General features: G+C 47.4%; 1 protein-coding gene across 1 annotated transcript in view; it reads left to right on the top strand.

Moving 5' to 3' along the window:
* The window catches only part of LOC121556107 (vascular endothelial growth factor receptor 3-like), a 137,847-nt gene that overhangs the window by 58,819 nt on the left and 63,753 nt on the right, over window positions 1–15,275 (top strand). Inside the window, exons 3-5 of the mRNA XM_045212453.1 lie at window positions 1,670–1,992; window positions 13,803–13,939; window positions 14,635–14,803. Coding sequence (XP_045068388.1) covers window positions 1,670–1,992; window positions 13,803–13,939; window positions 14,635–14,803 — 629 coding nt within the window. The remainder of the gene's footprint in view (window positions 1–1,669; window positions 1,993–13,802; window positions 13,940–14,634; window positions 14,804–15,275) is intronic.

A 15,275-nucleotide genomic window follows, 5' to 3' on the forward strand; every position in this document is an offset into this window, starting at 1 on the left:
AAGCAAAACAGTTTGGGAACCCCTGGGGTAGTGCACTATAAAACTCCAAACTGTTCGCTGCTTTGGCACCCCAATGGTGGAACAAGCTCCCCCACGACGCCAGGACAGCGGAGTCACTCACCACCTTCCGGAGACACTTGAAACCCCACCTCTTTAAGGAATACCTGGGATAGGATAAAGTAATCCTTCTACCCCCCTTACCCCACCAAAAAAATAAAAAATAAATAAATAAATAAAAATAACAATTGTAAAGTGGTTGTCCCACTGGCTATCATAAGGTGAATGCACCAATTTGTAAGTCGCTCTGGATAAGAGCGTCTGCTAAATGACGAAAATGTAAATGTATCCCATTTGGAACCTCCCCTCTGTGGTTCAGTATCCTGTTAGAGGGGCTGGATAACCGTCTCTACCATCATGGGGGAAATCAGTTTGATTCTGCTGGATAACCGTCTCTACCATCATGGGGGAAATCAGTTTGATTCTGCTGGATAACCATCTCTACCATCATGGGGGAAATCAGTTTGATTCTGCTGGATAACCATCTCTACCATCATGGGGGAAATCAGTTTGATTCTGCTGGATAACCATCTCTACCATCATGGGGGAAATCAGTTTGATTCTGCTGGATAACCATCTCTACCATCATGGGGGAAATCAGTTTGATTCTGCTGGATAACCATCTCTACCATCATGGGGGAAATCAGTTTGATTCTGCTGGATAACCATCTCTACCATCATGGGGGAAATCAGTTTGATTCTGCTGGATAACCATCTCTACCATCATGGGGGGAATCAGTTTGATTCTGCTGGATAACCATCTCTACCATCATGGGGGAAATCAGTTTGATTCTGCTGGATAACCATCTCTACCATCATGGGGGAAATCAGTTTGATTCTGCTGGCTGACTTGTCTCTACCATCATGGGGGAAATCAGTTTGATTCTGCTGGCTGACTTGTCTCTACCATCATGGGGGAAATCAGTTTGATTCTGCTGGCTGACTTGTCTCTACCGTCATAGACAGGCTTGGTGATTGAAAGAAAGAATGCATCCATTGTCCTGAGCTAAAATCTTGAAATTGTGTCACTGTCCTCTCTGCTGGCTGCTGATGTGTCCATTTGTAGTCAGCGAAGGTACGGTCTGTGGTGAAGGAGTGTGTGTGTGTGTGTGTGTGTGTGTGTGTGTGTGTGTGTGTGTGTGTGTGTGTGTGGATTGAAACCATACTAGACTGCGTCCCAAATGGCATCCTATATTCCCTTATAGTGCTCTATTTTTGACCAGAGCCCTATGGAAAACCCAATGGAAAACCCTATGGAAAACCCAATGGAAAACCCTATGGAAAACCCAATGGGCCCTGGTCAAAAGTAGTGTGCTATATAGAGCATAGGGTGCCATTTGGAACAGAGATATAATGATTCCATCTCGTTCATAAAGATTCACCAGCACAGTGTTCCTTCTACACAGAGCAGTATTATGATTCACCAGCACAGTGTACACACACACACACACACACACACACACTCTTTCACAATCTGTCGAAGTCTCTGTCACACACCTGACATTTGTACAGCCCCTAACCTGTTCTGATTGGTTAAAAACACAATTGACCCATCTGTGACCTCTAACCTGACCTTTCCTCTGACGTCTAACCCCTAAACTCTGACCTCCAGGGGTCAGCGTACTCTATCCTGGGTGTGGCCTGAGACGACCCTGGTGGGAGAGGAGCTGACTGACCGTCAGGCCGGCCCCAGGCCCAGCAGAGCCCCAGGGGGAGAGGCCGAGACTGGGGCTGTAACCCCTGATTCTGTCCCTGTCCAGAGAAGAGCGGTCCGGATCCTGGAGTGTCAAGGGGAGCCTGGAAGGCCGTATTGCAAGACCCTGGTACTCACTGGAGCTAAAGGGAATGATACGGGATCCTACCGCTGTTACTACAGGGACATCAAGGCTGTCATCGACGGGACCACGGCTGTTACTCTGTATGTGTTTGTCAGAGGTGAGAGGAGTGTGTTTATACACAGAGACAGACGCACCACATGCATGCATTCTGTTGCTCACAGACACACACGCGGATACACGCAATCACACACGCACACGCACACACACACACGCACACACACACACACACACACACACACGCATTCGCACACACACGCGCGCAGATACACGCACACACACGCGGATACACGCAAACACACACACACACACACACGGATACACGCATTCACACACGCACACACGGATACACGCATTCACACACTCACACACACACACACACACACACAACACGCACATGTACGCATGGTTTTTCGCCAGCGCCAGTGTTAGCGTCATCATCATGATCAACTCTTGTGTATGACTAGTATTGTTAAAGTGATGCTCCAGAACGTCTCCACATTGTGTCCTGAACCCTCTACATGAGCTTTAGTGCTCTCAGTAGAGATGATCTCCACATTGTGTCCTGAACCCTCTACATGAGCTTTAGTCCTCTCAGTAGAGATGATCTCCACATTGTGTCCTGAACCCTCTACATGAGCTTTAGTGCTCTCAGTAGAGATGATCTCCACATTGTGTCCTGAACCCTCTACATGAGCTTTAGTCCTCTCAGTAGAGATGATCTCCACATTGTGTCCTGAACCCTCTACATGAGCTTTAGTGCTCTCAGTAGAGATGATCTCCACATTGTGTCCTGAACTCTCTACATGAGCTTTATTCCTCTCAGTAGAGATGATCTCCACATTGTGTCCTGAACCCTCTACATGAGCTTTAGTGCTCTCAGTAGAGATGATCTCCACATTGTGTCCTGAACCCTCTACATGAGCGTTAGTGCTCTCAGTAGAGAGGATCTCCACATTGTGTCCTGAACCCTCTACATGAGCTTTAGTCCTCTCAGTAGAGAGGATCTCCATAGGGTAGCCTCTAGTCTAGGGTTACATACAGTTTGGGGGGAGTAAGGGGGGTGTTGTGGGTGGTTATAGAGGTAGGGGAGGAGCTAGAGGTTATAGAGGTAGGGGAGGAGCTAGAGGTTATAGAGGTAGGGGAGGAGCTAGAGGTAGGGGAGGAGCTAGAGGTTATGGGGGAGGGGAGGAGCTAGAGGTAGGGGAGGAGCTAGAGGTAGGGGAGGAGCTAGAGGTTATGGGGGGAGGGGAGGAGCTAGAGGTTATAGAGGTAGGGGAGGAGCTAGAGGTTATAGAGGTAGGGGAGGAGCTAGAGGTTATAGAGGTAGGGGAGGAGCTAGAGGTTATAGAGGTAGGGGAGGTGCTAGAGGTTATAGAGGTAGGGGAGGAGCTAGAGGTTATAGAGGTAGGGGAGGAGCTAGAGGTTATAGAGGTAGGGGAGGAGCTAGAGGTTATAGAGGTAGGGGAGGAGCTAGAGGTTATAGAGGTAGGGGAGGAGCTAGAGGCTATAGAGGTTATAGAGGTAGGGGAGGAGCTAGAGGTTATGGGGGGGAGGGAAGAGGGGGGGAGGGGGAGGGAAGAGGAGAGGAGCAGTAAAATAGAACTAACAGGCAGCAGGATAGGCGTGGGACCATGTGGCTTCAGTTAGTCTGCTGGACCTCTCTACCTCTCCCCCTTAAGCCCTCCCTCCCAGTGCCCCTCGCCTCAGTTAGCCTGCCAGACCTCACCACCTCTCCCACTTAGGGTGCCATTTGGGACACAGACCATAACACCCCCTCTCCTCACAGCCATGACCCTCGCCCCTCCCTCCTAACACCATAACACCCCCTCTCCTCACAGCCATGACCCTCGCCCCTCCCTCCTAACACCATAACACCCCTCTCCTCACAGCCATGACCCTCGCCCCTCCCTCCTAACACCATAACACCCCTCTCCTCACAGCCATGACCCTCGCCCCTCCCTCCTAACAACATAACACCCCTCTCCACACGCACACACACGCGGATACACGCAAACACACACACACACACACACGGATACACGCATTCACACACGCACACACGGATACACGCATTCACACACTCACACACACACACACACACACACAACACGCACATGTACGCATGGTTTTTCGCCAGCGCCAGTGTTAGCGTCATCATCATGATCAACTCTTGTGTATGACTAGTATTGTTAAAGTGATGCTCCAGAACGTCTCCACATTGTGTCCTGAACCCTCTACATGAGCTTTAGTGCTCTCAGTAGAGATGATCTCCACATTGTGTCCTGAACCCTCTACATGAGCTTTAGTCCTCTCAGTAGAGATGATCTCCACATTGTGTCCTGAACCCTCTACATGAGCTTTAGTCCTCTCAGTAGAGATGATCTCCACATTGTGTCCTGAACCCTCTACATGAGCGTTAGTCCTCTCAGTAGAGATGATCTCCACATTGTGTCCTGAACCCTCTACATGAGCTTTAGTGCTCTCAGTAGAGATGATCTCCACATTGTGTCCTGAACTCTCTACATGAGCTTTATTCCTCTCAGTAGAGATGATCTCCACATTGTGTCCTGAACCCTCTACATGACCTTTAGTGCTCTCAGTAGAGATGATCTCCACATTGTGTCCTGAACCCTCTACATGAGCTTTAGTGCTCTCAGTAGAGAGGATCTCCACATTGTCTCCTGAACCCTCTACATGAGCGTTAGTGCTCTCAGTAGAGAGGATCTCCACATTGTCTCCTGAACCCTCTACATGAGCTTTATTCCTCTCAGTAGAGAGGATCTCCACATTGTGTCCTGAACCCTCTACATGAGCGTTAGTGCTCTCAGTAGAGAGGATCTCCACATTGTCTCCTGAACCCTCTACATGAGCTTTATTCCTCTCAGTAGAGAGGATCTCCATAGGGTAGCCTCTAGTCTAGGGTTACATACAGTTTGGGGGGAGTAAGGGGGGTGTTGTGGGTGGTTATAGAGGTAGGGGAGGAGCTAGAGGTTATAGAGGTAGGGGAGGAGCTAGAGGTTATAGAGGTAGGGGAGGAGCTAGGGGTTATAGAGGTAGGGGAGGAGCTAGAGGTTATAGAGGTAGGGGAGGAGCTAGAGGTAGGGGAGGAGCTAGAGGTTATGGGGGAGGGGAGGAGCTAGAGGTAGGGGAGGAGCTAGAGGTAGGGGGAGGAGCTAGAGGTTATGGGGGAGGGGAGGAGCTAGAGGTTATAGAGGTAGGGGAGGAGCTAGAGGTTATAGAGGTAGGGGAGGAGCTAGAGGTTATAGAGGTAGGGGAGGAGCTAGGGGAGGAGCTAGAGGTTATAGAGGTAGGGGAGGTGCTAGAGGTTATAGAGGTAGGGGAGGTGCTAGAGGTTATAGAGGTAGGGGAGGAGCTAGAGGTTATAGAGGTAGGGGAGGAGCTAGAGGTTATAGAGGTAGGGGGAGGAGCTAGAGGTTATAGAGGTAGGGGGAGGAGCTAGAGGTTATAGAGGTAGGGGAGGAGCTAGAGGCTATAGAGGTTATAGAGGTAGGGGAGGAGCTAGAGGTTATGGGGGGAGGGAAGAGGAGGGGAGGGGAGGGAAGAGGAGAGGAGCAGTAAAATAGAACTAACAGGCAGCAGGATAGGCGTGGGACCATGTGGCTTCAGTTAGTCTGCTGGACCTCTCTACCTCTCCCCCTTAAGCCCTCCCTCCCAGTGCCCCTCGCCTCAGTTAGCCTGCCAGACCTCACCACCTCTCCCACTTAGGGTGCCATTTGGGACACAGACCATAACACCCCTCTCCTCACAGCCATGACCCTCGCCCCTCCCTCCTAACACCATAACACCCCTCTCCTCACAGCCATGACCCTCGCCCCTCCCTCCTAACACCATAACACCCCTCTCCTCACAGCCATGACCCTCGCCCCTCCCTCCTAACACCATAACACCCCTCTCCTCACAGCCATGACCCTCGCCCCTCCCTCCTAACACCATAACACCCCTCTCCTCACAGCCATGACCCTCGCCCCTCCCTCCTAACAACATAACACCTCTCTCCTCACAGCCATGACCCTCGCCCCTCCCTCCTAACACCATAACACCCCTCTCCTCACAGCCATGACCCTCGCCCCTCCCTCCTAACAACATAACACCACTCTCCTCACAGCCATGACCCTCGCCCCTCCCTCCTAACAACATAACACCCCTCTCCTCACAGCCATGACCCTCGCCCCTCCCTCCTAACACCATAACACCCCTCTCCTCACAGCCATGACCCTCGCCCCCTCCTAACAACATAACACCCCTCTCCTCACAGCCATGACCCTCGCCCCTCCCTCCTAACACCATAACACCCCTCTCCTCACAGCCATGACCCTCGCCCCTCCCTCCTAACAACATAACACCCCTCTCCTCACAGCCATGACCCTCGCCCCTCCCTCCTAACAACATAACACCCCTCTCCTCACAGCCATGACCCTCGCCCCTCCCTCCTAACACCATAACACCCCTCTCTCCTCACAGCCATGACCCTCGCCCCTCCCTCCTAACAACATAACACCCCTCTCCTCACAGCCATGACCCTCGCCCCTCCCTCCTAACAACATAACACCCCTCTCCTCACAGCCATGACCCTCGCCCCTCCCTCCTAATAACATAACACCCCTCTCCTCATACCTGGGGTGATTTATTGTTGAGTTGTTTAACTCTGTAGGCTGTATGTATTGTCTCTGCTCTGTCTGTGTATTTGGCCACTGGGGGCAGGAACACATCTATCACACATACCAACCATTGTTTCAGCAGCAGGAACTGATTGCTCTGAGCTGCTGGGGAAGACAGGTACAGAATTATGCAAAGAAAGAAAGAAAGAAAGAAAGAAAGAAAGAAAGAAAGAAAGAAAGAAAGAAAGAAAGAAAGAAAGAAAGAAAGAAAGAAAGAAAGAAAGAAAGAAAGAAAGAAAGAAAGAAAGAAAGAAAGAAAGAAAGAAAGAAAGAAAGAAAGAAAGAAAGAAAGAAAGAAAGAAAGAAAGAGACACAGAGACCAAGAATTCACAAAATGGGACAAACACCAAATTGAGACTCTGCATGCAGAATTCTGCAAAAACATCCTCCGTGTACAACGTAAAACACCAAATAATGCATGCAGAGCAGAATTAGGCCAATACCCGCTAATTATCAAAATCCAGAAAAGAGCCGTTAAATTCTATAACCACTTAAAAGGAAGCGATTCCCAAACCTTCCATAACTAAGCCATCACCTACAGAGAGATGAACTTGGAGAAGAGTCCCCTAAGTAAGCTTGTCCTGGGGCTCTGTTCACAAACACAAACAGACCCCACACAGCCCCAGGACAACAACAACAACACAATTAGACCCAACCAAATCATGAGAAAACAAAAAGAGAATTACTTGACACATTGGAAAGAACAAACAAATAAACAGAGCAAACTAGAATGCTATTTGGAATACCTGAATACCTGACCACTGTGACTGACCCAAACTTAAGGAAAGCTTTGACTATGTACAGACTCAGTGAGCATAGCCTTGCTATTGAGAAAGGCCGCCGTAGGCAGACCAGGCTCTCAAGAGAAGACAGGCTATGTGCACACTGCCCACAAAATGCACTTCCTAACCTCCTGCCAAATGTATGACCATATTAGAGACACATATTTCCCTCAGATTACAGCGATCCACAAAGAATTCGAAAACAAACCCAATTTTGATAAACTCCCTTATCTACTGGGTGAAAAACCACAGTGTGCCATCACAGCTGCAAGATTTGTGACTTGTTGCCACAAGAAAAGGGCAACCAGTGAAGAACAAACACCATTGTAAATACAACCCATATTTATGTTTATTTATTTTCCCATTTGTACTTTAACTATTTGCACATTGTTACAACACTGTATATATACATAATATGACATTTGAAATGTCTTTATTCTTTTGAAACTTCTGAGTGTAATGTTTACTGTTAATATTTATTGTTTATTTCACTTTTGTTTACTATCTACTTCACTTGCTTTGGCAATGTTAACACACGTTTCCCATGCCAATAAAGCCCTTAAATTGAAATTGAATTGAGAGAGAGAGAGAGAGAGAGAGAGAGAGAGAGAGAGAGAGAGAGAGAGAGAGAGAGAGAGAGAGAGAGAGAGAGAGAGAGAGAGAGAGAGAGAGAGAGAGAGAGAGAGAGAGAGAGAGAGACAGAGAGAGAGAGAGAGAGAGAGAGAGAGAGAGAGAGAGAGAGAGAGAGAGAGAGACAGAGAGACAGAGAGACAGAGAGAGAGAGAGAGAGAGAGAGAGACAGAGAGAGACAGAGAGAGAGAGAGAGAGAGAGAGGAGAGAGAGAGAGAGAGGGCTCCGCTCAAAAGTAGTGCACTACAGTTAAACTTCCGACTTCAGCTGTATGTAGTGAATAGGATGCCATTTGGGATGCTGCTATTCTCTGGTAATGACTACTGTCTGAGGGCTGGTAAAAAGGAATGTAAATAATCATAGTCAATTGGTGACAGAAATGGCTGTGAAGTCTAGTCGATTCTAGCTGAGACCTCACGCTGTAAAAACCATATACACTGTCCCAAATGACAAAATCAAATCAAATGTTATTTGTCAAATGTTTAGTAAACAACAGGTGTAGACTAACAGTGAAATGCTCACTTACGGGCCCTTCCCAACAATGCAGAGAGGGAGAAAATTGTCATAAAAGTAATAATTAATACACAATGAGTAACGGTAACTTGGCTATATACACGCGGTACCAGTACCGAGTCGATGTGCAGGGGTACGAGGTAATTGATGTAGATTTAACTAGGAATAAAGTGACTAGACAACAGGATAGATAATAGACAGTAGCAGCAGTATACTGTAGGTAGGGGTAAAGTGACTAGGCAACAGGATAGATAATAGACAGTAGCAGCAGTATACTGTAGGTAGGGGTAAAGGGACTAGACAACTGGATAGATAATAGACAGTAGCAGCAGTATACTGTAGGTAGGGGTAAAGTGACTAGACAACAGGATAGATAATAGACAGTAGCAGCAGTATACTGTAGGTAGGGGTAAAGTGACTAGGCAACAGGATAGATAATAGACAGTAGCAGCAGTATACTGTAGGTAGGGGGTAAAGTGACTAGGCAACAGGATAGATAATAGACAGTAGCAGCAGTATACTGTAGGTAGGGGTAAAGTGACTAGGCAACAGGATAGATAATAGACAGTAGCAGCAGTATACTGTAGGTAGGGGTAAAGTGACTAGACAACAGGATAGATAATAGACAGTAGCAGCAGTATACTGTAGGTAGGGGTAAAGTGACTAGACAACAGGATAGATAATAGACAGTAGCAGCAGTATACTGTAGGTAGGGGTAAAGTGACTAGGGACAACAGGATAGATAATAGACAGTAGCAGCAGTATACTGTAGGTAGGGGTAAAGGGACTAGGCAACAGGATAGATAATAGACAGTAGCAGCAGTATACTGTAGGTAGGGGTAAAGGGACTAGACAACAGGATAGATAATAGACAGTAGCAGCAGTATACTGTAGGTAGGGGTAAAGTGACTAGACAACAGGATAGATAATAGACAGTAGCAGCAGCATATATGATGAGTCAAAAAAGTTAGCACAAAAAAAGTCATTGCAGATAGTCCGGGAAACCATTGGTTAACTATTTATCAGTCTTATGGCTTGGGGGTAGTTGCTGTTTAGGGTCCTGCTGGTTCCAGTTGGGTGCATTGGTACCGCTCCTCATGCGTTAGCAGAGAGAACTGTCTATGACTTTGGTGGCTGGAGTCTTTTACAATTTTTAGGGCCTTCCTCCTAGTCATTTAGAAAGGTTACCTTGGCATTCTTGGGCACAGGGTCAATGGTGGTCTGCTTGAAACATGTAGGTATTACAGACCGGGTCAGGGAGAGGTTGGACATGTCAGTGAAGACACTTACCAGCTGGTCAGATCATACTCTGAGTATGTATCCTGGTAATCCGTCTGGTCCTGAGGCCTTGTGATGCTCTGAGTATGTATCCTGGTAATCAGTCTGGTCCTGAGGCCTTGTGATTTACTGAGTATGTATCCTGGTAATCAGTCTGGTCCTGAGGCCTTGTGATGCTCTGAGTATGTATTATGGTAATCAGTCTGGTCCTGAGGCCTTGTGATGCTCTGAGTATGTATTATGGTAATCCGTCTGGCCCTGCGGCCTTGTGAATGTTAATCTGTTTAAAGATCTTATTCACATCAGCTACAGAGAGTGTGATCACACAATCGTCGGGAACAGCTGGTGCTCTCATGCATGTTTCAGTATTGCTTGCCTCGAAGTGAGCATAGAAGGCATTTACAGCCCATCTGGTAGGCTCACGTCACTGGGCAGCTCGCGGCTGGGTTTCCCTTTGTAATCGTGATAGTTTGCAAGCCCTGCCACATCCGACGAGCGTCAGCATAGTAGGATTTGATCTTAGTCCTGTATTGATGCTTTGCCTGTTTGATGGTTCGTCAGAGGGCGTAGCGGGATTTCTTATCAGCGTCCGGGTTAGAGTCCCGCTCCTTGAAAGCGGCAGCTCTACCCTTTAGCTCGGTGCGGATGTTGCCTGTAATCCATGGCTTCTGGTTGGGATATGTACGTACGGTCACTGTGGCGACGACGTCGTCGATGCACATATTGATGAAGCAGGTGACTGATGTGGTAAACTCCTCAATGCCATCGGATGAATCCCGGAACATATTCCAGTCTGTGCTAGAGAAACAGTCCTGTAGCTTAACATCCACTTCATCGGACCACTTCCGTATTGAGTGTGTCACTGTTTGAGTTTTTTCTTGTAAGCAGGAATCAGGAGGATAGAGTTATGGTCAGATCTGCCAAATGGAGGGTGAGGGAGACCTTTGAATGCGTTTCTCTGTGTGGAGTAAAGGTGATCTAGAGTGTTTTCGCCTCTAGTTGTACAGGTGACATGCTGGTGGAAATGAGGTAAGATGGATTTCAGTTTTCCTGCATTCAAATCACCGGCCACTAGGAGCGCCACCTCTGGTTGAGCATTTTCTTGTTTGCTTATGACCCTATACAGCTCGTTAAGTGCAGTGTCAGTGCCAGTATCGGTTTGTGGTGGTAAATAGACAGCTACAAAAAATATACACTGAACAAACATTTTCAGCTTCCAGGTGTTGTGTACAGATCCTTGCGACATGTGTCTATCAAAGGTGAGAATTTGCCCGCTGAAGTCGGTTACGACGCCAATCTGCAGTCAGGTCAAGAGCAAAGAGCATAACGATGAGCTTCCCTGAGACGGTTTCTGACAGTTTGTGCAGAAATTATTCGGTTGTGCAAAACCCACAGTTTCATCAGCTGTCTGGGTGGCTGGTCTGAGACGATCCCGCAGGTGAAGAAGCAAGGAGGTGGGCAGAGCCAAGCACGAGCTGGCGAGAGCCTATTGGCGCGCTCTAGCATGTATTTGCATATTTCTGTTAGGGAACGCCTACTCTGTGAAGTGCGTGTCTGCAATGATTCAATTAGCCCTTGCACTCCTTCTAAACAACGCAATTTTTTAGAATCTTTGGCAAAGGGTAAAGTCTACAAAACATAGCCCACTCTGTTCGTAACAAACAGAAAACTGTATTGAGATCAAATGTTTCATAGATGCGAAGCCAGCCACTGGGCTTCCTCTCTCTACCATAATTGGTAGTGAGTGGAAACGCCAAGCGGATGCTTCAGATTTATACAGTGGGGAAAAAAAGTATTTAGTCAGCCACCAATTGTGCAAGTTCTCCCACTTAAAAAGATGAGAGAGGCCTGTAATTTTCATCATAGGTACACGTCAACTATGACAGACAAAATGAGAAGAAAAAAAATCCAGAAAATCACATTGTAGGATTTTTAATGAATTTATTTGCAAATTATGGTGGAAAATAAGTATTTGGTCAATAACAAAAGTTTCTCAATACTTTGTTATATACCCTTTGTTGGCAATGACACAGGTCAAACGTTTTCTGTAAGTCTTCACAAGGTTTCCACACACTGTTGCTGGTATTTTGGCCCATTCCTCCATGCAGATCTCCTCTAGAGCAGTGATGTTTTGGGGCTGTCGCTGGGCAACACAGACTTTCAACTCCCTCCAAAGATTTTCTATGGGGTTGAGATCTGGAGACTGGCTAGGCCACTCCAGGACCTTGAAATGCTTCTTACGAAGCCACTCCTTCGTTGCCCGGGCGGTGTGTTTGGGATCATTGTCATGCTGAAAGACCCAGCCACGTTTCATCTTCAATGCCCTTGCTGATGGAAGGAGGTTTTCACTCAAAATCTCACGATACATGGCCCCATTCATTCTTTCCTTGACACGGATCAGTCAGTCCTGGTCCCTTTGCAGAAAAACAGCCCCAAAGCATGATGTTTCCACCCCCATGCTTCACAGTAGGTATGGTGTTCTTTGGATGCAACTCAGCATTCTTTGTCCTCCAAACACGACGAGTTGAGTTTTTACCAAAAAGTTATATTTTGGTTTCATCTGACCATATGACATTCTCCCAATCCTCTTCTGGATCATCCAAATGCACTCTAGCAAACTTCAGACGGGCCTGGACATGTACTGGCTTAAGCAGGGGGATACGTCTTGCACTGCAGGATTTGAGTCCCTGGCGGCGTAGTGTGTTACTGATGGTAGGCTTTGTTACTTTGGTCCCAGCTCTCTGCAGGTCATTCACTAGGTCCCTCCGTGTGGTTCTGGGATTTTTGCTCACCGTTCTTGTGATCATTTTGACCCCACGGGGTGAGTGGCGCAGTGGTCTAAGGCACTGCATCGCAGTGCTAGCTGTGCCACTAGAGATCCTGGTTCGAATCCAGGCTCTGTCGTAGCTGGCCGCGACCGGGAGACCCATGGGGCGGCGCACAATTGGCCCAGCGTCGTCCAGGGTAGGGGAGGGAATGGCCGGCAGGGGATGTAGCTCAGTTGGTAGAGCATGGCGTTTGCAACGCCAGGGTTGTGGGTTCGATAAAATAATGTATGTGCTAACTGTAAGTCGCTCTGGATAAGAGCGTCTGCTAAATGACTAAAATGTAAATGTAAATGTAGATCTTGCGTGGAGCCCCAGATCGAGGGAGATTATCAGTGGTCTTGTATGTCTTCCATTTCCTAATAATTGCTCCCACAGTTGATTTCTTCAAACCAAGCTGCTTACCTATTGCAGATTCAGTCTTCCCAGCCTGGTGCAGGTCTACAATTTTGTTTCTGGTGTCCTTTGACAGCTCTTTGGTCTTGGCCATAGTTGAGTTTTGAGTGTGACTGTTTGAGGTTGTGGACAGGTGTCTTTTATACTGATAACAAGTTCAAACAGGTGCCATTAATACAGGTAACGAGTGGAGGACAGAGGAGCCTCTTAAAGAAGAAGTTACAGGTCTGTGAGAGACAGAAATATTGCTTGTTTGTAGGTGACCAAATACTTATTTTCCACCATAATTTGCAAATAAATTCATTAAAAATCCTACAATGTGATTTTCTGGATTTTTTTTCCTCCATTTGTCTGTCATAGTTGACGTGTACCTATGATGAAAATTACAGGCCTCTCTCATCTTTTTAAGTGGGAGAACTTGCACAATTGGTGGCTGACTAAATACTTTGTTTCCCCACTGTACATCTGGTGAAACATCTGGCTCATTGTGGCGCTAGGAGTGAATTACTAGATTACAATATAATATACTTTATAATGACACTCTGCAGGGTCCTAGAGGCTGTTATATGCCATGGGTTGGCTATTGTCTATAAACAGAGGGTTGGTGAGATTAGATGAAGTTAGATTTTATTATACTTTATTAATCCCTAAGGGTTGTATGTAAAGACTTTTGTTCCAGCCAAGCGGTAACACAAACGATCACGATCAACTGATTGTCTTCATTCTAAACTTGTACTGTATATTGAATATTTTCTCTGTGGTTGTCCTCTGACTGACTTGACTGTCCTGTCTCCTTTCCTCCAGATCTGGAGCAGCCTTTCCTCAGGAGAAACAGAGGAAGCAACAATGACCTGGAGACCATCTTCATAACAGGATCCTCCACTCACATCACAGTACCTTGTCTAGTCACTGTCCCCGACCTCAACGTCACACTTTATCTGGTTGGTACCTTCTCTCACTCTCTCTCACTCTCTCTCGGCTGTTCTCTACTCTACTCTTCTCTTCTCTCCATCTCTCTTTTCACCAATCTCCATCCATTCTCTTTATTTTCACAATAGTCATCCTCTCCTCCTCATTCATCCTCTCCCCATTCACTCTCTCCTCATTCACTCTCTCCTCCTCATTCACTCTCTCCTCCCCATTCACTCTCTCCTCCTCATTCACTCTCTCCTCCCCATTCACTCTCTCCTCCTCATTCACTCTCTCCTCCTCATTCACTCTCTCCTCCCCATTCACTCTCTCCTCCCCATTCACTCTCTCCTCTCCCCATTCACTCTCTCCTCTCCCCATTCACTCTCTCCTCCTCATTCACTCTCTCCTCCCCATTCACTCTCTCCTCCCCATTCACTCTCTCCTCCTCATTCACTCTCTCCTCCTCATTCACTCTCTCCTCCCCATTCACTCTCTCCTCCCCATTCACTCTCTCCTCTCCCCATTCACTCTCTCCTCCTCATTCACTCTCTCCTCCCCATTCACTCTCTCCTTTCCTCATTCACTCTCTCCTTTCCTCATCCCTCTCTCCTCTCTCCTCCCTCTCTCCTCTCTCCTCCCTCTCTCCTCTCTCCTCCCTCTCTCCTCCTCATCCCTCTCTCCTCTCCTCTCCTCCTCATCCCTCTCTCCTCTCCTCTCTCCCCAGTGGCAGACGCATCGTCTGGAGGATGAGGGGATGGTGTGGGACAGTAAAAGAGGCTGGTCCATCCCTAGACAGACCTTAGACTCTATACCTTTCCTCTTCGGGTTTTACTGCCTAGCTACCCTACAAGGGATAGAGTACCGCTCTATCCTCTACCTGGTGCACTCCACAGGTAACTATGTACTACCTAGTATACACTACCTAGTACACAGCCACCCTGCATGAAAAAGATTACCAGAACACACACTCTACCTAGTATACACTACTAGTACAGGTAGAGGCCTGAGTATCTCTACTGACTACACTCTACCTAGGATACACTACTAGTACAGGTAGAGGCCTGAGTATCTCTACTGACTACACTCTACCTAGGATACACTACTAGTACAGGTAGAGGCCTGAGTATCTCTACTGACTACACTCTACCTAGGATACACTACTAGTACAGGTAGAGGCCTGAGTATCTCTACTGACTACACTCTACCTAGGATACACTACTAGTACAGGTAGAGGCCTGAGTATCTCTACTGACTACACTCTACCTAGTATACACTACTAGTACAGGTAGAGGCCTGAGTATCTCTACTGACTACACTCTACCTAGGATACACTACTAGTACAGGTAGAGGCCTGAGTATCTCTAC

This window comes from Coregonus clupeaformis, unplaced genomic scaffold (genome assembly GCF_020615455.1).
Source record: "Coregonus clupeaformis isolate EN_2021a unplaced genomic scaffold, ASM2061545v1 scaf0015, whole genome shotgun sequence".
NCBI classification, from domain to species: domain Eukaryota; kingdom Metazoa; phylum Chordata; class Actinopteri; order Salmoniformes; family Salmonidae; genus Coregonus; species Coregonus clupeaformis.